The 26,678-nt window shown below is 35.0% G+C and overlaps 1 protein-coding gene across 1 annotated transcript in view; it reads right to left on the bottom strand.

The window, feature by feature from the left end:
• Positions 1–7,118: 7,118 nt before the first annotated feature.
• LOC306864310 (zinc finger matrin-type protein 4-like) overlaps positions 7,119–26,678 on the bottom strand; it is a 28,329-nt gene continuing 8,769 nt past the window's right edge. The window contains exons 3-7 of the mRNA XM_079408256.1: positions 24,212–24,301; positions 19,829–19,985; positions 15,284–15,508; positions 11,627–11,723; positions 7,119–8,136 (exon numbers count right to left, since the gene is read on the bottom strand). Of these exons, the coding sequence (XP_079264382.1) occupies positions 8,121–8,136; positions 11,627–11,723; positions 15,284–15,508; positions 19,829–19,985; positions 24,212–24,301 (585 nt within the window). The 3' untranslated portion in view covers positions 7,119–8,120. The remainder of the gene's footprint in view (positions 8,137–11,626; positions 11,724–15,283; positions 15,509–19,828; positions 19,986–24,211; positions 24,302–26,678) is intronic.

Here is a 26,678-nt window from a genome sequence, read left to right as displayed (position 1 = left end):
TCTCGGCCAAACTTTGATCAAACAAAATGAAACTTGACACATTTCATCAACAGGTATGAGGGCCTGTGCCAAGGTTGGGAACAGCGCCACCTATGGATCATCAGATATGAAAAATTGCTATTTTGGCTTATAACGTTTGAACAGTTAGTCGGAAAATCATGATATTGGTATCTATGGATTCCTTGGGTCATGCAGAATCTGTGGATATACATTTTGCCAGGATTTTTAAATTTGTCATAAATTGCAATATCTTTTAAACCATTTGATATAATGGCAAAAAAATTCGACAGGGATCATCAACGCCACGTACCGGAGGTACCTGAGGAGTTTGAACACAGCGCCACCTAGTTTTCCAGAGATATAACGATTCTTGCAAAAAACACTTACAACTTTTGAAAACATTGTCCAAATTTTGTTATTTTTGTGTCCTTTCATTCCTTGGGTTATGTCGATTCTGGCGGTATCTCACTTGTCTAAATTTAAAACAGCTTTTTCGTTACTCCTACAAATTTTGCATAATTTTTTCCAAAATCTGATCAGATGATCTTTGGACAGAAATGACTGAACAGATTTTTGATATTCGTTCTCACCGATAATTCCGAACCGGCCATTTTTCACATTCACTGAATTTGTGCCTTTTTTTTATTTTTGATCTTCCCGCTCTGCACTGTGCTACATCCCCTTCAGGGGCTTGGCCTCCGAATCACTACTTGCAGCTATATTTATTATTATTATTATAAATATCCTTGTTTATAACTTAATTATAATCCTTGTTTATAAAGTATTTAAATGTATACATCTAAATATTACATATTTACAGCTCAAGTCAAAAGTTATTATTTATTATTTTACCAAGATTAGAGGAACCATACAAAATGGATGTTATTGTTTATTTAGTACTGACCTGAATAAGATATTTCACATAAAAGATGTTTACATATAGTGCACAAGAGAAAATGATAGTTGAATTTATGAAAATGACCCCATTCACAAGTTTACATCCCCTTGATTCTTAATACTGTGTTGTACCTGAATGATCCACAACTGTGTTTTTTTGTTTAGTGATAGTTGTTCATAAGTCCCTTGTTTGTCCTGAACAGTTAAACTGCCTGCTGTTCTTCAGAAAAATCCTTCAGGTCATACAAATTATTTGGTACTTTTCTAGCATTTTTGTGTAAACAGTCAAAATCATCATTGTTGGAAAGGGTTCAAAAATGCTAGAAAACCAAAGAATTTGTCTTGTGGACGAAGCCTACGTAAAAATCTTTTATGTAAAATATCTTATTCAGGTCAGTACTAAATAAACAATAACATGCATTTTGTATGATCCCTTTTATTTTGGTAAAATAATTAAAAATTTTCAAATTCTGAAAGGTGTATGTAAACTTTTGACTTCAAATCTATATTTAATAATAATAATTTATTAAGTAAATTACATATATTTAATAATAATAACAACATCTGCTGTTATTATTATTATCATATTATTATTAATAATAACCTTAATACCTAATAACTAGGGCCGGGACTTTAACGCGTTAATTTAGATTAATTAATTACACAAAAATAACGCGTTAATTTTTTTTAACGCATTTTAATCGCACTTATTTTTGCACCGCGGAACGTTTCTCACTGGATGAGTTTCGACGGACCGATTATACTGGAGCACCAACTAGCGTCAGAACGGACTTGCGTTCGTGGAGACCGGTCTTGGCTAGGGCTGGGTATCGAGTTCGATACTTTTTAGGCACCGACCGAATTGCCTCGATACCACCGAGTATCGAAAAACGTCTTGTCGTTCGGTACCAAATTTCGATACCTAAGGGGTTAATCTCATCACATCAGTGAGCCAATAATCCTGCAGCACTAGGTGTGTTTGACTAGAAACGGCGACGTGCAGATTGATCAGTGTTTGACCTCCGCGAGAGCGTTTCGAAAGCGCACGGAGCAGTCCGCTCTTTAAATCGCGCGGTTTGTTTATTATACACAGACTGAAGCTCGCGTGACGTTCGCGGTCATTTCAGCGTCTGCCGCCTCTCTAAATGAGGACATGAACAACATCTCCAGACCTGCTCTGAAAGTCACTTCATGAGCATTTTACCGTTTGATTCGAGTAAAACTAACTCATCTCATATACACACAGAACTGTAAAGGTATTCCAGGCAACCCGTCAAAATAAAAGTTCGGTTTTAATATTAACGGTATTAATATTGTTCAGCAGACAGTACATACTGCTACTACTAGGCTACTATTAAAATTATTAAAACTTTTTTTTTTTTTAGTAATGATCACACAACAGTTATTCCATGTTTTAATTTTAATAGTAACCTCCCTTTGTTTGCCAAAATAAATAAACTTTGATTTTCAATAATTTAAAGAGAAATTAAATTAATGTTTTATGTCTTCATTTGAAAACCAGATACAGAACACAGAATTTCTGAGGAAAAATAAAACATTTCATAAGGCTATTTTAAGAATAAATTTAAATAAACTAAGTTGTTTTTATGCATTCAAATAATTAGACATACTACACCAGAATTTAATAACAATAAAACATGTGGTGAAAGAAAATAAAACACCCACTTATGAAAGTGGATGAAGATTTTAAATTTCTTGAAGTCTTTAACAACCTAGAAATGATGATTCTGTCTGAGCTATGTGTTTTAAAATGAACATGCACTAATGTAAACGTAGCCTAACAGATGTGTAAACTGAAAACAATTTGAACTTTATTAAAATTATTTATTTATTTGTGTTGGATATATTTTGTTCCTTTGTGCAGTGGCTCAGGAGATGAGGCTTTGAGTCTGTATAAATATCAACAAGCTAAAACAAAATATTTTTTTCAGATAATGTAATCTTATTAAAACTGATTTTATAAAATTGGTATCGAAAAAAGTACCGTTCAGGAACCGGTATCGAACTCAAGGTATCGGTATCGATATCGAAATTTTTTGAACGATACCCAGCCCTAGTCTTGGCAAGCTTCCTTGGAAGAACAAACTCGGAAGGACGCGAGAACACAGAACGCACACTTATGAGAACTGAGATGTACTGCATTCCTGCTTAACTGACCGCATAGTCTCAGCATAAGAAACGGCCAATGAACAATAAATATTACAAAATGTCATATCATAACTTATTAAAACATTTCATACTATTATAGATATTACTTTCATATAATTGTATTGTTTTATTTTACAGCATTATATGTTTTACTGTTAAGATTCATTTTAATATGCCAATAAAAATGCAGACTTTCTCCGGGTCTTATAACTTTATTAAAATTAACCAAAACAAAAGGATAAATGTTTACTTTCAACTTGAAGAGCCGTTAAGTATTTGTGAGAGCGACTTTAAAGCTTACAGGCTTCCGTACACCGGCCACCCACAGCGTTTTCTGGGATTTCTAACGGCTCGATTCTCTCAAGTCTGCACTCGATTCATCCTCATTTTCAAGAACATATCCGGGCACTTTCATGCATCCTCTGTACTTGCGTTCTTGAGAATTGGAACTGAACTTCGACGGTTAACGAGAACACAAGGACGCAAGATCGCTGAAGAACGCATATTGAGAAACAGCCAAAAACAAACCACAGTGAACATGGACAAAGAAGCTGATGAGACCGCTTTGGTTGGCCCTGTGGATGGGAAATTTAAAAATCCATAGGAAAAAACTTACTTCTCACTGTTCTCAGGTCAAATATTTATATGCGATTAAAATGCGATTAATTTCGATTAATTAATTACAAAGCCTCTAATTAATTAGATTAATTTTTTTAATCGAGTCCCGGCCCTACTAATAACATTATTGTATTTAAATTTATACATGTAATATGTATATATTTAATAATAGTAATAGTAATAATAACAACAACATTGTTTTATTACCTAATAATATTATTGTATTTAAATTTATACATGTAATATGTCTATATTTAACAATAATTATTAAATAAATCACATATTTAATAGTAGTAATAATATATTGTTGTTTTGTTGGGTATTTTTCTTCTTGTTGCATGCTGGAAACAATTCCACAGAATCCCACAGATTCCAGATGAAACCAGTTGTGGATTGATGAGAAAGGGGAACTTAAAGTTCAACTAAGAGCTGTGTCATACTTTATCTTTGTATCAATCTGTGGGCAGAACTGTGTTTCAGTGTGAGTCACTCTGGACCGTGACCCGTGAATCAAGAGTAAACACAAGGGGAAGTATCACCACACCTCTCTGAACTGTCACATTCATTTAAAGTAACTATATTTCATGGTTAATTGTATTTTCATTAGACTGATACAATTGACACAATCATATTAAACTAGGAACTTACAACTGACAAAATCAGTACTGTATGAAGATAAATAATTTACGTAGATGGTTTCTCAGGCTGTCCTGAATGCCTCTTAGTACTAAATTCTTCCTTGGAAATCCTTGTTAATGTCTGCCAGTAATGTGCAGTAAGATGGAAAAATGTCCCAAAGACAGACTTTGTAGGAATATAAGGCTATTCTTACACTTGGTCCTGTCTGGCTGACTGAGTTCTGTTTTGTTTTTGGGGTTTTTTCAATAAAACGGCAGAAAATATATTTTTTGGCTATTCATGATACCTGTTTAGAGGACTTCTCCATTATAACCTGGTATTCTTAAAGAAAAATCACAACCTCTTTATTAAAACTGTTGCATTTGCAGTGCTTTTTAAACTGCAATAGATTTAGAGCTTCTTAAACCAAGTGTCTTGTGGTAAAAATGTCCCTCCCTTGTGTTTATTCTCAGAGTGGAAATCCATAGGCCGTGATTAACAGTGAAAACTGTGTCATGCATCCTGCTGATTAAAGTTCAGTCTCGAGATATTTCCTGCAAGTTTGTTTAACTGGTACTGTAGCTGGAGTGCTGTCTCTTGAAATAGCATATTTATCTAGTTCTTCTGTATACAATCAAGTTTTTCGCCTATTGGGCTTCGTTATTTTTGAAAATGTAAAGCCATACACACTTTAACATGTGGCACCACATTTTAAAAAGGTCAAAATCACAATAAACATTCTAGAGGCGATATGAAATTGGTCCTGGGGGTGGGGGGGTGGATGGGCTTAAAAAAAAGTCAGATTTTAAAGTGTTTTAAAGTCAGAAAATGAGGCAAAAGCACATTAAACATATTGGTTTTATGTTGTCAGTAAAAAAGCTTTCCAGTGGCCTTATTTTCTTAAAGTCTGAAGCAACTGAGGTTGAACTATGTTCAGTTGTCTTGATAAATTTCAGTAAGCCTGGCTTGATTAGGCTCATGTTAATTTGTAAATGATTAGTTTAGTACAGTCAATGATGATTAGTATAGTCTACTAAAATAGATTTGACTGGTTCATCCAGGGTTGACTAAAACAAGTTCTGTACAAAATTAGGTACATGTCTCCACATTCTGGACAGTAAAGGATTTGCACCTTTTGTATGTAGTGTAGTTTTTCAGTGTAGTTTTTTCCTGTTTTTAGTGAGACCAACACTTTATTGCTAAATATTTAAAAAATATTATGGAACAAATCGTATCGATTACGGAATTCAAAAGAAAATACATTGACATAAACTGCATGGATGAAAAGCCACTGAGAATAAAATAAATTAGTTTTATGTTCCAAAGAAGAAAGAAAGCGATACTCATTTGGAACGACTCGAGGGTAAATCATTTTTGGATGAACAATCCCTTTAACTATGCGGAAAAATCATTGATTTATCCGTCTGCCTGTCCATCAGTCGTAATGAGCAAATAGTTTCAGTCCAGTCTTTCAGCTTTTGAATCGACTCGGGCCAATAAATACAAAGTAACTACAGCCCTCAAACCGATTGCAGCTGCCAACATATGGAAATATTTTAGCCTCAAAGAACTCTAGGATTCTCTGTAACAAATGACACTGGATGACTATCACGGTCTATTTAGTGGCTTGTTTTTACCAGTGCAAGGAATCTCAAGAAATAGCCTAAAAGCCTGACAGACTTGCAAAAGCAGCTATAGAACAACATACAACACAAATCCTTGGATTTATCTGCTAGATATAACGAAAATTTGGTGTATGCTTGATGATGTCCAACTTACAGAAATTAACCACTTTATTATAGTCAAAATGTTGTAACATTGTTTTACTACAAATACCACAGTTTTACTACAACTACGGTTAGCGTAGCAAGACCATGGTTAATTTGCGGTTACCATGGTTTAACTATAACCATGTTTTTTTGTTGTTTTTGTTTTATTTGTAGTAAAACCATGGTTTATTTAGTAAGGGCCATTAAAACTGAATAGTTTACATCACCATCATGGTTTGTAGATTACAGATACTTTATGAAAATGTAGTCTGCTCCACAAATTCAATTCATATGGCAGAACAATGTTGGCTTCCCGCACATGTCATTTTCTCATCCAAAACCCGCTCTATATGCTATTATTTAAAGGTAAATGTGCTGAATACATTATCAATGGCCCTTGCTGTGCTATTTACATATATTTGAATAAACAATCATGCTAGTGCAGAGATGCATAATGAGCTGAACCCTCAGATATACGGACTCAGAAAAACTTAATCAAACCGCAGTGTTTAAACTAGCTTATTTTGTTAAATAAAATCAATAATATGCCACCTTAATTCTATGTTTTAAGATTTCAGGAACTATTGACTTTCTCATATCATGATGAAACCTGCAAAAATAGAGATTTTGAGAAACTTTTTCAGTACATCAGGGAACAGTTATCAGATCTGTCGTACAAAAGAAACCCCTCCAGGCCCTTCAGAGATCCAGCCACTGTCTGTTGGGAATCACTTGCAGTCCGTTTCATTTTTAAAGACTGTCTTACGTCGTTCCTTTTATCTTTAAAGCCCTATAGGTCCTCTTGCCATGCACATCATTCCAGCAGTATGAAAAACACTGTATGAAAAAGGCCTTTGGGAGGCACAGAGACTTGATTTATGGGGATAGTTTTGTTTCTGTTGTTTGCTTCTCATTCCAGTTCAAAAGCAACAGTGGCACTTGCTAAATAAGTGTGAATTAGCTTCATAACACTGTAAGTAGAGCATTCATATTGACAGTGTTTGAAGCTTCATGATAGTGTAACATAAAGAAAACAGAACTTGTATTTGTGTCAGAATTGTTTTATTCTCTAAGATGTCATTTCTAAGAGACAAAACTGTATTTTAATAATAAACAATAATAGCAACATAGCTTCATTTTTAAAAGTCATTATCGTTTTGGGGATAATTAGATAATTTTGGCTTTTTTAAATGGAACCGTGCACAAATGGAAATCAGCAGCATTCAGTCCTTTGTGAAAAGCACTAAAATGACCCCATCTCGGCAAAGTACAGCATGATAGCAGACTATTAACTTTTTCATCTCAGTAATGCTTCCTTATAGTAATCTCTTGGGTTTCTTTCTTCTACAGTCTTTGCAAGATAAAGTGAATAGTTCATTATCTATTCATACTAAAGCTAATGTTGAAAAAGTGTTTGCTGAACATTTCGAACGACATAAGTCACTGGAAAGTCTTGTTAAAGTAATGAAGTTTTCAAAGAAAGATAGATTAAAAACAATTAATGTCCTTCAGTTCATTACTTTTACTAGTATGCTGATTGAATTCAGCTTCAAAATGATAAAGTCTCATTTTAATATCATCCGAGGGCAACTCTACCAGACTTTACTGTATGTACAAAATAAAACAAGAAAATTTAAAACATCTTTAGTGGACAACAGAGAGCTACAACATTTGAATGACATTTTCACTCTAATACAAAATCTTCAGTTCTTTCACACATAAATTAAAATATGAATACAATTACAATCAAAATATTTTTAATTACACCAAATTAAAATAAAGCTATATTGTGTCCATTCGACATGCCTTATATATATACATTAAAGTGTTCAGGATGTGAATGTGAATTGTCCTTTTATGTACAAATTTAGCAAAATGCACTTGTCCATTATCCATGGTCTCTGTCTGCATTGGTAGTGTCCATATCGCTGTCATAAACACAGTGGATCAAGAGCATATGAACTGATATCGCTGGCATGTTGTGTCTTAAAGTTGCCTTGACTTCCACAGACAGATCCTCAAATAGTTTCAAGATGCAATAGAGGAAATTCATTTGTTCTTCAAGCTGAGAAAGAATCAAAAGACTGTTATGTGTCATGACATTGCTAAAATGAAAAATAAAAAAGTTAACCACAGTTTTTGTGTTATGAAAATAGCATATAAATGTCTATTTTTTTTATTATGTTACATTATTACTTTTAATCCTTTTTACTCTGGCTAAAATGACATCTAATTTCAGCAAACAAAAATTCAATTTTAGTGTACAAGAAAGTGCTAAATATAGTACTTTGTTGTAGTATATTGTGAAACCTTACACTTTAATTATTCAGTTTATGTGTTTTAATGCATTGTTAAGGACCACATTCACAATGTGATATTCTGACAAGTACATAACTTGGTTCAAGTTTACTTGTGCATTTGCACTGTTTTGTGAAGTTACAAGTTGTACACTCCATTTATGTTGTGTATATATCTGATTAATCTGTGTAGGATGTATTTGGTTAAAATAATTCATCCGCTACTAAAGTGCTTTAATTTATGCAACACACCCTGATGGCATTCTACTTCACATTTTGGTGAATTGTGGCTAATTCGTAGCAATTTGTACAACCTCAGTCATACATTGTCGTATTATCTACTTGCGCCCCATTTACGATTATGTTTAGGAGTGGAGCTTCACGTTTACTTTATTTCCATATGAATCACATTGAACAAATTCAAATGAAATTGCCACCTTTTAAAATAGTTACGTTTAAAATAGTTACGTTGGATTTTTCTCCTTAAAAAGATTGTTTGTGCATTGTTAATATCTTGCTATGTTGTTTTCTGCGTTTTGTCGTTTACGCAAAAAAACAAAAACACTTCATCAATGAGCATTTTCATTAGTAATTGAATTAACACTGAGTGGAATTGTGTGTGATGAGTGACCTGAACAGAACTCCAGCAATGACACAGATTGCTCTCTTATTGATCCATCATTGACTTTCCAATTCCGGTGTTCGGCACAAAACTGGCAGCAAACGCTCAACTGAGCCGAGTCCCAGAGATTCGGACACTGGCATCCAGACAGATTTTTTGACTCTTTGCACTCTGTCAAATGATTAGTTCCGATGTGTTTTTGAGGTTAAGTGGGGACTCAAAGATGCACAAACTGGAACAACATAAAAAGCATGAAATATACGTGGCTAAAGACCAAATCCCTTGCGCAGTTTGGCAGCGTTTGCAGAGGTGAGGAGTTCAAAGAGAGTGTCTAAGCACCCATGACTAAACAGGCTTACTGAACGTATGTTAAAGCTCTTATTTCGTACCCTGAGTGCATTAAAGCGCTTTAAGTGCTCACTTTCCTATAGATTATTCACACAAGTTTAAGCGATAAATGTAATGCTTAATATATGTAACATCGATCATAATGCATAGTGCAACTCTTTATCTCTTGATAAAATATTGTAACAGTTGACGTTAGAGGTATTGTGTTTGTGAACCAAACTTTCTGTGAAGGATCATTGTTTGGACCCTCTGAATGATCTTGGACACAAAATGATGAGTAAACTAGTTTTAGATGGGGATCAGTTGATGGACTTGTTACGGCCTAAGCCTTGTGGGATCAGTATTTATTGTTTGTTTTCTTTTCCCTTTTGTACTGATTTGGTTTGTTCTGTTTTTCCGAGGTGGAGCTCCACCCCTACACACCTGCGGCCTGTTTAGTAGGGACGCTCTGGGCTGTATATAAGGTTGCTGTTGTGTGTTTGGTTCTCCCTGTTCCAGCACGTGTCCGCCACAGTCACTACTACGCTCTCTGATGAGCATGACTCGCACTTGTTGAGAAGCTCCTGCCGTCCAGCTACCGCTGATAAAGAGCGCGTTCAGCGAGCTTCGTGTGCATCCTATTGTCAAGCCAGCCACTGATAAGCGGTGCCTACTCTGTTTATTTTTATGTTTTCTTTGATGTTCTGTTGATCTGTGTTTTATTTGTTTATTCTATATTGATTTACTTTAGTTTAGTTTATTCAATTTTTTATTATAGTTATCTATTGCCGCTTGATTAATGCGACTCGTGAGCTGTTTGACCATTAATAAATGGTTAAATTGATCTTCTGTCTTGCGCGTCCTTCTTATGTTACTTAACCCCCTCCCTGAACGAGCATTTTAGAATTGGGGTTCGTAACAGACTGAATTAGGCATGTTTGTTCAGTTTGGCATGTGAGCTGTTCAAAACAAGGTAAAATAAGCTAAGGAAGAATTATCCATGTGTAACTAATGGATCCTCTGCAGTGAATGAGTGCCGTCAGAATGAGAGTCCAAACGGCACAATAATCCATAAGTGATCCACGTCTCCAGTCCTTCAATTAACATCTTGTGAAGTGAAAAAAGTTAAAAGTTTATACAAGCTAAAATAAAGAGTCCTCAATGTTGCTTCTGCCAGTGAAAAAGTAATTTTCTCTGAATCAGGAGAGAAATATGCACAGATCAAGCACCATTTACAAGAGAAAACAGTTCAAAACAAATAAGTCAGTGGATTTTGATGCGAGAGGACAAAAGGAGATGTACTTTTTCACTGGAGGAAGAATTATTATATATTATGAACTCATATTTTGTCCAGAAGCGATGGTTTAAAGTGAATGATTAACACCTTGATGGATTTGTTTCTTATTAACATGCAGCTTTTCACTTCACAAGACATTACATTAAGTGATGGACTGTAGTCATGTGGATTATTGTGATGTTTTTATCAGCTGTTTGCACTTTCATTCTGACGGCACCCATTCACTGTAGAGGATCCAATAGTGAGTGATGCAATGGTAAATTTTTCCAAATCTGTTTGGATGATGAAATAAACACATGCTTATCTTAGATGGCCTGAGGGTGAGTACAATTTCAGCAAATTTTCATTTTTGGGTGAACTATTAATTTAAAACATAAAACAGCTCCAGTAATGTATCAGCTTCAGGGTCCTGTCCATTGAGGGTGTCGTTATGTGTGGTGCTTCTTGTGCATGCATATGAACATATCTCATGATGAGACGGTGGAATAATGCCACTCCGTGACAGCTTGGACACGCCTGGCGGTTCCCATCATGCTTCTCACGTTCCTTCTCCTTCATCTCTACCTAATTAACATTCCATGCAGCCCAACATGCTATGCTGTGACCTTGCCTGCTCCGCTGCAGCATCCGCATGGAAACTGTGGCCCGTACGGTACAGTCAGGCAGAATATTGATTCAGGGGAGATATTGATTGCATATACAACACTCCATTAACTTCACTCGCATGAACATGATGCAAGTTAACACCTCATGCCTGCTGATATGAGTACTGATTTTGCACAGTTTCACAGTTTTGCACCAGTATTTGGCTTCCAGTGAGCATCTGTTATGAGTGGTTACATTCCTGATTGCCTTGGTTGGTCAATGATTCAATGACTCTTATTATGCTTTATTAAAATTAGCGTTTTGTGTGGAGATGTACTTTCTCCCACATTATTTAGTGATTCACTACTGGTTTCCCTTTGGTGCTAGTCTTTTTCTTGTCTCAGAATGAGATGCAGTGGATACTCACTTGTTCTGGTGTTTGGAGCCCTGCAGATGTGCGTGGTATTGTGCCACGGAGTTGAGCGTAACACTGCAGACCTCACATGTGTGACTCCGCTTCAGGCCTAAGAGCATACATAAATATAAACACATCTATTAGACTAGAACTATGTTGTTTCCGACAGCAAATGCTCTCAAATCTTGTCTGAGGGTAAATATAATTCCCAATTTTGACAAACACCTACAGACAGCTAGAACCCTGAGCATTTGACCATTTCTTCACGTGCATGAATTACATAGATACATTTGCAAATAGCCTGAGCACAGCACATTGCTATTCTTTCTCAAGCAAAATGAATAACATAATGGTGAATTGGTGAACATGTTTTTCATTCTAAAATCAAAAGAAGAAAAAAGAAATTCAATTTGCTTCAAGAAAAATAAAAGGCCACTTTAAGGACCATTTAATGCAAAAAAAGTTACATAGCTGTCTGATCATTTTGTATATTTATATGTATATTTAAAATACATATGCAAGATATATGCCAACTTAAACTTAGGAAGTTATTGTGTTTCCTTATTGTTACAGTATATACATAAATAAATATATATAAACAGGTTTTTAATGTAATATTAAAAACTTATTTTTTAATATATATATATATATATATATATATATATGTGTGTGTGTGTGTGTGTTGTTATATTTATATATATATATATATATTGTATAATTTATTGATTTATTAAATATAAATTTATAAACATTTTCTGCTCATTTTTTGTCTAAAATGATCCTTAAAATATGTACATACAATGAGAATCTCCGCTGAGATGACGAGTTACAAAAAATGCTAATCAGTTGCAAATTTTTAAATTATATTAATATAATTATTATATTCGTTATGTTATTTTTTGTCTAAAATTATCCTTAAAATGTGTTCATATTAATGAGAATAACCAGGCTAATGAAAATTGGCAAAAAGAAAATATGCATAATTATAAAAAAATAATGTTAAATAAAAAAATAAAAAAATCCTAATAATCCTACAGATAAGTGTAATTTTCTTTATGCTTTTCTTTATCCAAAATATAATATTAAAGTAATACTAAAATATAAAATTATTATTTTTTTTAAATCATTTTTGGAGTGAATTATGACTTGGACTAGTTTTCGTGTCATTTACTTATATATAGCACCCTGAAACGCAGACATCCCTGCTCCTGTAAACAGATTATGGATGAAACCAAATATATATATTCCTTCTTCACACATAAACATAAGCTTATGTCCACATATGACTCCTATATTCAAACAGCATGTCTGTTTGTATAACCATTTAGCGCATGATGTGATTTACTATTGGAAGATGGATGGTGTTAAATGACTCTTACATATGCCATACAACCCTTGCATATGCCTCAAAGCAAGCACCTCCTCTGTTTAAACAAGGAGAATCCTTTGTTATCCCAGTATCCAGGTGATGGATACATATCCATAATGAATGGAGGCTCATCTAGATGCCTCATCATTAACATTTACCACAAATCTATATTCAATCAAAGCCACAGATTACGCTGGCCTCGTCTTTGCAACCACAGCGCCTCAGCTTTTCTTTGGCATTGTGTGCATTCAATGATTAAAAACACATAACAGAAGGGGCCGTGAAACACACTGACAAGTCGTATCCTCCCACAGCTCTGTCTTCCTACACCAAATCTGTTCTCCGCCTCTAACTAGGACAGACCAGTAAATTATAAGCTTGTGTGAAGCTCGGAGAATCAGTCGCTGGCTTCCTGTGAGGTGGGAAGTCTGATGAATAAAATGGGATTCGATTACTGCTGAATATTGATTTGGCACCCTGCTGTTAGCGCCGCAAACTTTTTTAGTTAATGACAGAACAGCATTATCACAGACAATTGCTAATGAGCAGAAATATCATGTCAAATCCTATTCTACATTTGTAGTCATAGACCAATATTGCACGCCACAAAAATAGAGCATATTCAATCCAGAGAGTGCTTGTACTATTATTGGTGAGTGAAGTACTGCGAAGCCTTAATGAAAACTGCAGTAATGAGTCATGCTTATGAGTCACAAGCGTGACGTGAGGGACAGGACACTTTTCAATCTGAATCTAAATCCAACATTTGTCCAAATGGCAGCTGGTACGCACTTCCCACGAAGTGGTTTACAGTCCCTCTATGCATCAAATCTCACCAACGAAGTGGCTTTGTTGTGTGCAACCTCCGCCATTGTCAGTTTGTTTAGCGAGCAAAGATCTTGCGCTCGGGGAGGCTCTTTGTCGCGCCATTAATTACCTATTGATAACTGCCTCAAACGAAAGCTCTTTAGCTTGCTGCTGAATAATGCAAAACTTTAATGAAATGCCTGCTTGCGAAAAGACTCTAAGACCATTAAAATGCCTCTACTGAAGCCTGTAAAACAGGATGGTCAATGCTAAAATTATATCTGTGCTTAAACGGTGGCATTTACGGTGAGGTTATTCATGAGCCATTACCACAAACTGATGAAAACAAACATGGTTACAATTGAATGCGCAGTTTTAAAGGGACAGTACACCCAGAAATTAAAGCTCTGTCATCATTTGCTCACACTCATGTTTTTCAATACCTGTAAACGTTTCATCTTTTTTCTACAGAACACAAAATAAGTCACCCTTGTATGTGAGATGCAAGCTTTTAAAGGGATAGTTCACCCAAAAATGAAAATTCTGTCATTAATTACTCACCTTCATGCCATTCCAAACCCGTAAGACCTTTGTTCATCTTCGGAACACAAATTAAGATATTTTTGATGCATTCCGAGAGCTCTCTGACCTCTCATAGACAGCAAGGATCCTAACACGATCAAGGGTCAGAAACGTAGCAAGGAGATCGCTAAAATAGTCCATGTGACATCAGTGGTTATAAAGCTATGAGAATACTTTTTCTCTGTGCGAAGAAAACAAAAATAACGACTTTATTCAACAATTTGTCACCTCCACATCACCCTATAGCGCCATCTTGGAGAGTATCACATATGTAAACAATGTAAGCAAGGTATGTATGTGGATACATTGTTTACACTCAGATCAAAGCGTGAACAACGAAAACAGCGTATCCACGTACAGTGCTTTACGTATGCGATACTCTCCAAAATGTTACAGGTGAGTAAATCATGGCATAATTTTCTTTTTTGGGTGAACTATCCCTTTAATGCTCTGAAATGCTGGCATTCATGCCCCAATAAACAGATTATGCATGAAACCAAATATATGTTCGCTCCATCAAAAAACATTCAACCTTGTATGTAAAATACAATTAAAGCATTTAGCTAAAAAAAGGATGCAAAAGTATCATAAAAGTGGTGCAAGCAACTGCACTATATACCAAGTCTTTTGAATTCATACGAATCTTTGTGATGAACAGAATGAAATTTTGAAAATTCAACTGAAAATTGATTGCATTAATTTATAGTGGCTCTGTGAACCAAATCGAAGTGCAAATGGGTAATTTTTTTAAATAATTTTTTATCTTAAAACCATTGTGTTCCACAGAAGAAAAATGTCAAACACTGTATGTGTTGGAACAACTAAAGCCTGAGTGATGACAGAATCACTTTTAATTCATGTTTGGGTGAACTATATCTATCTATGTTTTGTCTGTTCCTCTCAGAACACACCGTTTAGATCATCTCCGTCCTCCAGACTTTTACCCAGCTGTGCGAGGAGGTTAGCTTGGGCTGCATTTTTTTTGTGCTTTTTGCCGTCATAGTGCTGTCTGGCCATGCCGGGGTTGTTGAACCAGGCCTTACACATTTGGCAGTAGCGATGTGAGAGTCTGCCATGTATGGAAGGACTTCCCGGCGAGTCTTCAGTCACCATATGCCCTGAACTGGCTGTCACCTCTGTAAAGAGAGCATAAGAGACTTATAGTTAGTGTATCATACATTAATTACCAAACAGACTACAGGTAAAAGCTATTAATGTGAAAATGCCTCAGATTGATATATGATCTTGCCCTCCATTCCTGCCCATTATTTTTCTACATTCTGAAGAAAAAAATCACCAAAAAGAAAGAAAACAAGCAAAAGTAATTTAAAAAGAGAAATATTTTTAGATTAAATCTTGTGCAACATACCAACACAAGTTAACAGCCAGCCATAAAGTTAAAATGGCATATCCATTTCTCATTTTATTTACCAATATCCAGTCCACAACAGCAGGTGTTTGACAGTATTAATAACACATATTAGAATTTCCAAGAAATGTGATTCAATTGACATATTTTGCTTGCGGTCTGTCTCACCTGTCAAAGTACGGGGCACAGGCTCATGTCAGTTTGAAGTATTTCATGGGTAAAGAGAGCAAGTTAGGAACACGAGATGTCCCCTGTGGCTGCAGCTTAATAAGATGCATTCTGAATCTCATGACACTAATATGATTAATATGGTTCATAAACAGACGGGAGGTCATTTGTCAAGCACTACCAGGTATAAGCTTGTGTTTTCCTCATCTGTTTTTGAGAAGTGAATTTTTATTACAAAGTCGAGAACAAGGGATGTTTTCACCCGTCTAATTATACTCAGTCATAGTAAATGACAAACGAGACTACACTGACAGCAATCCCACGTCATAACATATAAAATAGGAATGGTGGATGGCACAAATGGGGCGTCTCTTGGCTCTTCCGCAGTTTTTCAAGTGGAGGATAGATGACACTGGCAGCTCTACATGTGTATTTATAGAAGGTATCAAAATAACTAGATAATTTGAAGCATTCGTTTTCCTTTTTTTCTTCTTCCTTCTGTCTCAATTTTCTTTCAATTCCCTGAGGTGTTTGAATGGAGGGTTGTTTTCATTATAACACATAATCAGAGTGTGATATTAAACACTACCGTGACAAATACAGTGGGATCAAAGTCTGAGACCACAAGTGAAAATGATTTGCATTTTCTCCCCAATTTGATATTGGTACTGAGTTATTTTTCCCACTTTATTGGCCTTGAACGGTTAAATACACACACTTGTATGTGTCAAAATGCCCATCTTTGCAAGTATTGTCGTAAACACAGTAATTTAGGTCTTAAGTAAAAGCAAAAGCAGCTCTTAAAGTGATAACAGTGTAATATTCCTGGTGTCTGTCATTAATGTTAATCAAACAACCAAAGAGAGAAAATCTCTCACTGCTCTTGACTAAATCACTTTACACAGTATTTCATTTACACAGTGAACAATATGCAGTGTTTTTATACATTGGATTAGTTTACACAATGAATGTAGCAATTCTTATTTATTTGTTCTACTGTAGTCTTTTTGATCCTATTGCTTGTAATTAGTTTTTTATTCTTATTTAATCGCTAGCTGTTTACTTGTCTTGAGCTTGAGTGTTTTTTTATTTTTTTTACTTGGGATATTGTCACTGACAAGAATTATGAAATTTATATGGTATCAAACATGTTGCTAAAAATAACTATATTGTGATATATCATTACCGTGATATAAAATTACTCATATCGTGATATAAGATTTTGGTCATATAGCCCACCCCTACTGAAGACTGGAGAAAGGGTGCTGAACATTCAGCTTTGAAATCACAGTAATGAATATATTTAAATAGAAAACAGTTATTTTATATTGTAATATATTTCACAGTATTTCAGTTTTCACTATATTTCAATACAATCTTGTATTTGGCTTTTTGACTTCTTTCAAAAATATCAAAAAATCTTACCAACTTTTAAACGATAGAGTGCTTTGTTTACTGTAAAATGGTGCAGGTGCTACAGATCAACATAAATCCGTAAATCCATGCATTAAAGCTTTCACAATATCTAGCTTTATAGTAATTGTGTAGATCTGCAGTGCAGCGGTATGGTCAATTACTTGATAATAGCAATGACACTCAAGGATAATTTAATCAAATTATATCCTCATCTGTATTCCAGCCTCTCAGACCATTCCATCTAGGTCTTTTACAAATATTAAAGAGCTATATAAGGTCTCACTAGAAACAAGAACCTTTTAGCTCGTCCTCAATAACACCAGTTCATGTATAACATGAAAAATTACCATCAAGATCTTCATGATGGCGGAAGCAGCCACACAGCAACCATCCGACTCTAACTGAGTAATGCTGAGCTACTACTGCTGAACAAACAACAAAAGGACAGTTTCTTGAACCCTATTATGGTTACTAATAGTTTTTAATGGTGTTGCTTAGTGATGCTTGCTATTTGGACAAACACTTTAAAAAGTCAGCACGTAACTTGTCTCGCACCATTTGTGCTGTGGACATAAAGGCACATTAAATCATACGGCTTGTTGATGAGAGCTGCGCTATTACTTTCTAAGCGACTGCATATACGATTGCTGCCTGGTGGATGTTAAAACAGGCTAAACTAACTGTTTTGCAGAAAATTTACAAATCTAGTCTTGTGAATGGATTTCACCTCATGTATTTTGCATCATGTAATTGACTTCTTCGCAAGTTCCATCATTACCAACATAGTGCGACAATTCAGTGTTTCCTAAAACCATAGTTCAAATGAACATTCACAAACAGCATGACAAAAGAGGAACCTGCGATGAATCAAACATCAAATAAAGCAAAACAGCAGTCATGGCTGCCATGTTTGTTACAGCAGCATCTCAGAGATCTCGAATCGATGAATTAGTAGAAGTTACTACTCCACCGGCCCTGTATTGTTGATATAACGCAGTTCAAACAACGAAGGTGCAACCATGTTCAAGAAAAAGTCGTGACTAGCTAGATATATTTGTTGGTTAAGCAGTGAGTTACATTGTTGTATCCTACAGGAAACACACCCCAGATTAACAAACTAAGAAATGGCGGTCATTTGATCTGTTTTAACAAGGTGCTAGAAACATTCCTCAGAGATTTTGGTCCATATTGACATGATATCATCATGTTGTTGTCACAGAATGTCACAGAATATGCCAAATTTTGGATGAATAAATCAAAAGTAGATTAGTATAATTGTATCAAAGCACGATATGGACAAGTGTCTATGAATATTAAACACTACGGTGGCCGAGAGAGCTCAACGCGCTGCAATTTCAGAAAACACATGCAAATAGAAAAAGCACCAGCAAATCAAGAAAAAATCTTCATCAATTTGACAGCAGGTGCTGCAAATGCTCACAACACAAACAAATAAAGAAACACACTGCAAATGCTCACAACACAAACAAATAAAAAATTGTATTTGCAGCGCGTTTCTTTGTTTGGTTGTGTTGTGAGTATGTGCTGTTCGTTTCTTTATTTGTTTGTGTTGTGAGCATTTGCAGCGTGTGTGTTGTCAAACTGGCAAAGTTGTTTTTCTATTTGCAGCACCTTGAGCTCTCTCGGCCACCGTAAAACACAGAATAGGACTTATTCGATAACTGTTTTATTTTATTTGGGTTGATGTATATGCTTTATTTTTTTTTAATTAACAGTGTTTCCTGTTGTGTGTGAAGATTTGATTTCAAAAACAGTTTCATAGTTATTAAACAATTTCTTGTTTGGATTTTAAATCTGTATTTAACCTACTATCTCAAAGTAAAAAGTGGTGCTAATATCTGATTTTGTGGTGGCTGTATTATTATAATCTTAATTCAAGTGATAAAGGATTTTGAAAGTCTCACAGTAATCAGTGTTGAGTCCTACTGTAAGATAAACCCTGCCTGGTTTCAAAATGATAAACAGTTGAAAATAATTGTTAGAAATTTTGTAAACAAAAAGTAATAGTTACACTACTTATAACATGTTAAATAGAGTAACTTGTAATCTGTAACCTATTCCAAAATAACCTTCCCAACACTGGTCTTGATATACAAGCCTAAATGCACTGAGTTGCTGCCATGCAATTGGCTGATTACATAACAAGCAATTTAAAATGTAGGTTTATGGATTTAAAAAAATCCCCATACTCTTAACTGTGAGCAGTGGTCATATCATATCTCATACCATACCTCATCAAACATCAGTTATACATAATAACGTGAGCATTAATAATAATGAACTCATTCTCAAGAATAATTGCCTCATTATCTCATATTCAGAGTCCATCCATGGTTGAACAGGTCACTTTCCCGCTGGCTGCTTCGGACGTCATATACACATAAAACTCATTTAAGTATGAATACTGACCCGGGAACAGCCTGGCCTTTAAATTTGGTGATTTTGACATTGTGAACCTGATCTTAGATCAGCACCTTCCTACCTTTAGATGTGATGGCAGGTGGCTCCCCCAGCAGTAGCCTGAGTCTCTTGGCGTGGATCTTGCCCTGGTAGTGCGACTGGGCCACCACCGCCGAAGTGAACGACATATTGCACAGCGTGCAGCACTTGTTCTTGTCCACGTCTCCCTCCGCACTGCCCTGGGGTGACACAGAGGCAGACACATACTCTGATATTCTTTAACCGGGACCATTTATCACCTTCAGCTAATAACACAGGAGAACAGGATGATTTATGAAACAAATGTGTTATTATAACTTTAAGAGGACGATATGAAATTTGGCTGTCAAATTGGCAGATGTGGGTCGCGCTGTGGAGAAGTAATTTACAAACTTCTAAAAACGGTGTAGCGTATATTCTGCTTCCTGCTCTGATGCAACCGCTCGGAGTTTCTCATATTGACTGATATTGGCTCTGAGTGCTGTTGGGGAAGTTACTTTCGAAACTTTAGCTCGCCAAGCTAAAAGCTAATCGTTATTTAAACTGCAATCAATCTACTCTTTGAAAAAGTCGTTAGATACATTGCATGTAGATAGCTACACTGAAGCTTTTTGAGTGGGCAATATAAATATATTTAGATTGAAAATATATCACCAGAAGTAATTAAAACAAAAAATATATTTATGTAAATATATTTCAACGTACATTAGCAATGTATTTTTTGTCATTTTTAATATGTTGATATATATTTAAAGTATGTAAAATATATATATAATTTTTTTTCTTTTTTTTGTTTGCATATTGGCATAAATGTGATCAGATACACTAGCACCAGAATACAAGCAATTATATATAACTAATATGTATTTATTTATTTGTTTGTTTATCATTTAACAGCAATGATCAGCAGATAAATATTGTTAGAAAAACAACTTTTAAAATACATTTAATTGCAATGACTTTCTGTGAATCAAGTATTTATACTTGATAAATATTTGTATTTATAAATGTACATGATCCATCTGAACGAACCATTTCACAAGAGTGAATCAGACTTTCTCGCTAATGCAAAAGAGGATGATTTAGGTGAACAATATTTGATTATTGCCATTTTGCAATTGATATTTGTTGGTTAAAGTAGCTTGTTACTAAGAGCTAATAATATCACACTTCTGTAAGTTCTGTTAGCTACTCTCCAGCATTACCGCTGCACTATTGCTTCATTTACTCTTTATAGGTACATCAGCTCCTTAGTTCGATATATAAATCAATGGTCAATATTCTAAGTGCTAGGAAAGTGGCATTGCAAGGTCAATGTCATGCAATAAACATGCAGAGCTAGAGCAGGTTAGTTGTCTTTACAGATGAGGCTATGGAATATGACTCATAAAAATATCAACAAGTATTATAATGCAATCTATGAACACATTTTATGGCAAGAAATCTATTTATCCTTTCTTCGCTGAAAAATAGACAGCATTTTCATGTTTTTTGCATGCAATATTTCATTAAACATTAAATAATGAGACCCTTATTGACTTTCTGAGCTTTAATTGTTCTGTAAGTCTTGCGCCTGAACTGAGGTCTGTCTTTTCTGGCGCAGGCATCGATCTGTGTCCACTCATTCTGCTTCTTGTTATTCCTCTCCTGACACGCCATAATGTCTTTATTTACTCTCCCGAGGGGAAAGACCTCACCAACAACCAGCTAAACCGAAAAGGCCCGTTTAGACATTGACCTTGGCTGGAAACAATCAACACATCTCAGCAACCCTTTTAATTTCAGGGGAATTTTTTACATTGCCAACTGCGTCAAAACACAACAAACATGGCATCTTAAACTGACACAAGTTTGCATTGTGAGAAAAACCGTAGAAATACATGAGGAACAGAGACTCAAATGTTTTTAGATGCTTTATATGTGTTTCTGTGCGGGTTAGTTCACTGGTCTGTTATTTGAATTAAAATAGTCAAGTGTTGATTTAGTGTTATCAAGATTAGAAAACTGAGTTTATATCAGAGGAAAAGGCTTTCAAGAGGTCTGCAGTTGGGCTTGAGACAACCACACATAGCGGATGTCATCACAGGATTGAGCAAAGTTCATGAAAGAGGGGAAAACTAGGGTAAAACACAGGTGCAAACAATGACTATATATAACTGAATAAAAAAACAGCAGACTTGTATTGCCATCTGCACCCCACAACACCCCTTGTTCCCGATGGAACAGTTCTGACATTCCCTCAAAAGCTTGAATTATTACATGGATCAGGTCTACATTTTTGTGAACTGGCAACCATGTCTGTGTTTCTGGCACATATAACTCTCAACTATATGACCAGACCATAAAAATGCTTTGATAATGGTGGTCCTCCCATCATTCCCATCATGACTGACTGTAAATTTATAAATAATTACAAAATAATGTATAAAAAATAAATCATTTGCATTTTAAAAATTTGCATCATTATATTAATTATATGTGACTCTGGATCACAAAACCAGTCATAAGGGTCAATTTTTTAATTGAAATCTGAAAGCTGAAAAATTAAGCTTTCCATTGATGTATGGTTTGTTAGGATAGGACAATATTTGGCCGAGAAACAACTATTTGAAAATCTGGATCCTGAGGATGCAAAAAAGAGAAAAAGAAGTTGTCCAAATGAAGTCGGTGCATATTACTAATCAAACATTAAGCTTTGATATATTTACGGTTGAAAAATTAACAAAATAACTTCATGGAACATGATATTTACTTAATATCTAAATGTTTTTTGGCATAAAAGAAAAATCGATCATTTTTACACACACAATGTATTTTTAGCTATTGCTACAAAAATACCTGTGCGACTTATGACTGGTGTTGTGGTCCAGGGTTACATATTATAAATTACATTTAAACAATATTGTATGCTGCAAATATTATTTAAATTTAATTCAACTGATTTATTTTGATATACTATATCTAAAAATATTATACAAATTTAACAATATATGATATAAAATAATATATGTATACAGTCATGGCCAAAAATATCGGCACCCTTGGTAAATATGATCAAAGAAGGCTGTGAAAATTAATCTGCATTGTTAATCCTTTTGATCTTTTATTTATTTATTTTTTATCACAAAAATCAAACCTTTCATTGGATTATAAGAATTTAAAATGGGGGGAAATATCATAATGAAATAAATGTTTTTCTCTAATACACATTGGCCACAATTAATGGCACACTTTTATTCAATACTTTTTGAAACCTCCATTTGCCAGTTTAACAGCTCTAAATCTTCTCCTATAATGCCTGATGAGGTTAGAGAACACCTGACAAGAGATCAGAGACCATTCCTTCATCCAGAATCTCTCCAGATCCTTCAGATTCACAGCTCCATGTTGGTGCTTCTTCTCTTCAGTTCACCTCACTCATTTTCTACAGGGTTCAGGTCAGAGGACTGGAATGGCCAGCAGAATCTTGTTATTGTGCCCAGTGACCCATTTATGTGTTGTTTTGAAGGTTTGTTTTTGGATTATTGTCTGGTTGGAAGATCCAAACATGGCCCATTATAAGATTTCTAACACTTGTTGATTTTTATCTGCATTATTCTATTCTATTCAGTTCTATTATAATTTAATTTAAACTATTATTACAATATGGCCTAAATAATATTTACATATAATTGATTTATTATTGATGTAAATATTGTTTACATTTAATTTAATTGATTTTACTATATTATTTTTTTATCATGTTATATGTTACTAAATGATTGTTTATATTATTATATTTTATGTCATATAAAAAAATTAATTCAAGTCAATCACGCAGCTTCTTCCTGTCAAAGTGGCCAGAATAAACTGCAACCTGGAACAGAGCAAAAAGCCAGTCCTTTTCCTTTCAACAGATTAGTCAAATATCGAACAAGATTTTATTATGTTTTTATGCAAGTTGCTTTGGGAGGAAAAAGTTGCCTAAGAACAAAACATGTAGGCACAGTTTGCAAGAATATTACAAACATATCCATTCAAACCCATTTTGTATGTCCTCTACACTTTCAGTATTCCAAACCACAGACATTCACAAGCCATGTGTGACATGAACTGACAGCTTGTCACATGAAAGATGTAACAAAAGGTACTGGGCCATTCTTTGTACTCCTAAAAGATCCACTTCCATCACTACATCCCAATGATAGCCTGAAATGTGAGCGATGTGGGACTGGGCAGAAGTAATAAGCTCAGATGAGCAGGTCATCCATGTCAATCAATACGTTGTGGACATAAAATGGTTTTCCTGTGGTAGCTACATTTGGGTTCCTCGACGGAGTAATGAAACTGCCAGCTTCAATTGTTAAGAAGGAAAGTGGCTTGGAATCAGTGCTAGTAGCAAATGCATGTTAATGCACAAAGTGCCCAGGTGTGCTTCTTCACTTACATTGTCTGTTCGAAGCTTCTTTGCAGGACAGCCACCATCCACTGGGTGTAACATGTAATACAGACGAACTTTGTTTGCATGCTTTCGACTCTGCAAGAAAATGAGAGATGGGACAGTATATGAGAGGTGCTTTCACAAGCAGCCAGTTATATTCAAGTGTTAACAGAAAAACAACTCGCTATTGATTATCAAACTAGCGATGTCACCCAAACAATTCTCATCAGAGCTACAGGAACAAGATTATGGGCCACTGCTTTTGATTTCTCAGAGCTTGATATGCCCCACTCTAGGCTGCGAGTGATCGCTCTGGTGGGTGGATAAAGGTCCATATTGATTGTTGTGCAGCAGATGAATGGCCAGCCATATGAACAGTGAAAAGGCACCAGAAGAGCAATTCTCACAGGGGGTCATTCAATCCATTATCAAGCAACCAGAGAGATATCTCCCCAAAAACAGTAAATCTGGATAAAAGTGATGTGGAGTTATTTCTCCCTTTAAGCCACCTTAAACTAAAATAATTTGTAGCAGATTTGTAGATGCCTGTAAGATAAAAGATTTGGGGAATCTAAAAGGCAGAAACATGAATAATCAGACATTAAAGGAATAGTTTACAAAATAATGACAACTTCATAAATGTAAATGACAAAAAAGTATCATAAAAGTGATTTGGTTGACTCATACACTATATCTTCTGAAGTTAATGTGAAAGCTTGTGTGACCTAGAGAATTCAGTTTAAATGTTTATTCAATAACCTCCCACTATATCAAATAAAAATGACAGGTGTGCTCTGCACTTTCATGCATAAAGATGAAAAATATTTTTAAAAATAAATAATTGTCTTTTATATTGTCGCAGTACTCAATGTCAAAATAAAGTAAAATATTATCTGAGAAAATTTACTTCGCATTAACTTGACAGTGTATTTTCTACCCACAATTTCAGTAAGGTTAGGGGAATAAAACTGATTTGGTTATTATTTCTTACTGTTTAGGGCTGTCAATAGAATGAAAATGTGTAATTCATCTCATGATGTCTCATGAATCTCTTTTCTTAAGAAAGCAGAATTAAACAAATATGTTAAATAATATATTTTTGTTATTAATCATTTTAATCATATATTAAATGTGTTTAAAATTGAATTACAATTATATATATAATTATTATTATTATCAAATTTAAAAAAAAAAATTAATTGTAAATGTAATTAATTTTAACTTTCACAGCCAAGAAAGAAAGAAAGAAAGATAGAAAGTCATTTTCCCTCCAAACCTGTAGTATGAATTACTTTCTTGACTTTTTTTTTTTGACTCACTGTGTGGAAAACAACAGCATGAACATTCTGCTAAACATTTTCTTTTCATTTTAGTTTATAACTGTATATGTTTGAGTAACATTTTCAGTTTTATTATAATTTCTCTTATTTTAAGTAATTTTAGTATGTCATATAAGTATTTCATTTCTTGAAGTCATTGCATACTTTTATGGTGCTGTTTTAGCTCATTTTCATTGTACAGAAAACAGCAGCGTGAATGTTCAGCTTGAAGAATGTCAAGTTTGGGACGACGTGGGGGAGTAAATGATGAATATTTACGCTGCACTGCTCCTTTTACAGCTGAGAGTAACTGTTACAATCATTTTGCGAACACTATTACTAAAGCTGTATGTATTTAGTCAAGCAGACCTTGTCAGGCCCGTCTAAACCATTGATATTCCACTTGCACCTGTGTTCTCATTCACTAAAGTACATTTTCACCTCAGTGAGGAGCTTGGAAATAGAGCAGCGAGGTGCTAATTGACCTGGGACACTCTTGATAACATCAAGTCGTGTTCAGTCAGCCATGAAGCGTTTCCTCTCTTGTTGATCTGATCATTTCAACCCACTGACACAATACCAGGCCTCTACTTTAAGATATCTGACTGTCAATAAATCAAACTGAGTTTTCTGAATGCATTTACCCAGTGATGCCACAGCATCCCAGTTAGGCGCTTCTGATAAATGTTTGGCATTGATCCTAACTGTCTGTTCAGTGTAATAAGCGAAGCTGGCTTTGGCTTTGTTCATTCTAGAAAGCTCGACTCTCCTCAGCGGGGTGGTGGCACACGGATCGGTCTCATTAAATGCATGACCACACAGCCTCATCGCTTTCTCTCCAGCAAACTTCTACCGTCCTCATTATAGCACCAACCAGCTGACAATAACAAGCTTGCACCTTAGGGCTTTGTTTTCTGAATTCAGCGAGGAAAAAGAAAGAAAACCAAAAGCAGATGTGTCACTGTGTTGTAATGGGGAAACTGCAGAATGTTTTACGATGCATGGCTATAGAGCACAACTGTAGGGTTCTGTATGTGCAACTCTCGTTCATTTTCATTATTTTAAGCAATAACAATGTAAACCTTTCAATACAGACCTAACATGAGCTCTGAGGTTGTCACGGCTTTTGTATAAAGTGTTTAACTGAAAAACTG

This window comes from Barbus barbus (assembly GCF_936440315.1).
Source record: "Barbus barbus genome assembly, chromosome: 45".
NCBI classification, from domain to species: domain Eukaryota; kingdom Metazoa; phylum Chordata; class Actinopteri; order Cypriniformes; family Cyprinidae; genus Barbus; species Barbus barbus.
The sequence above is the reverse complement of the archived record's forward strand: the minus strand, read 5'-3'. Positions and strand labels throughout refer to the sequence as shown.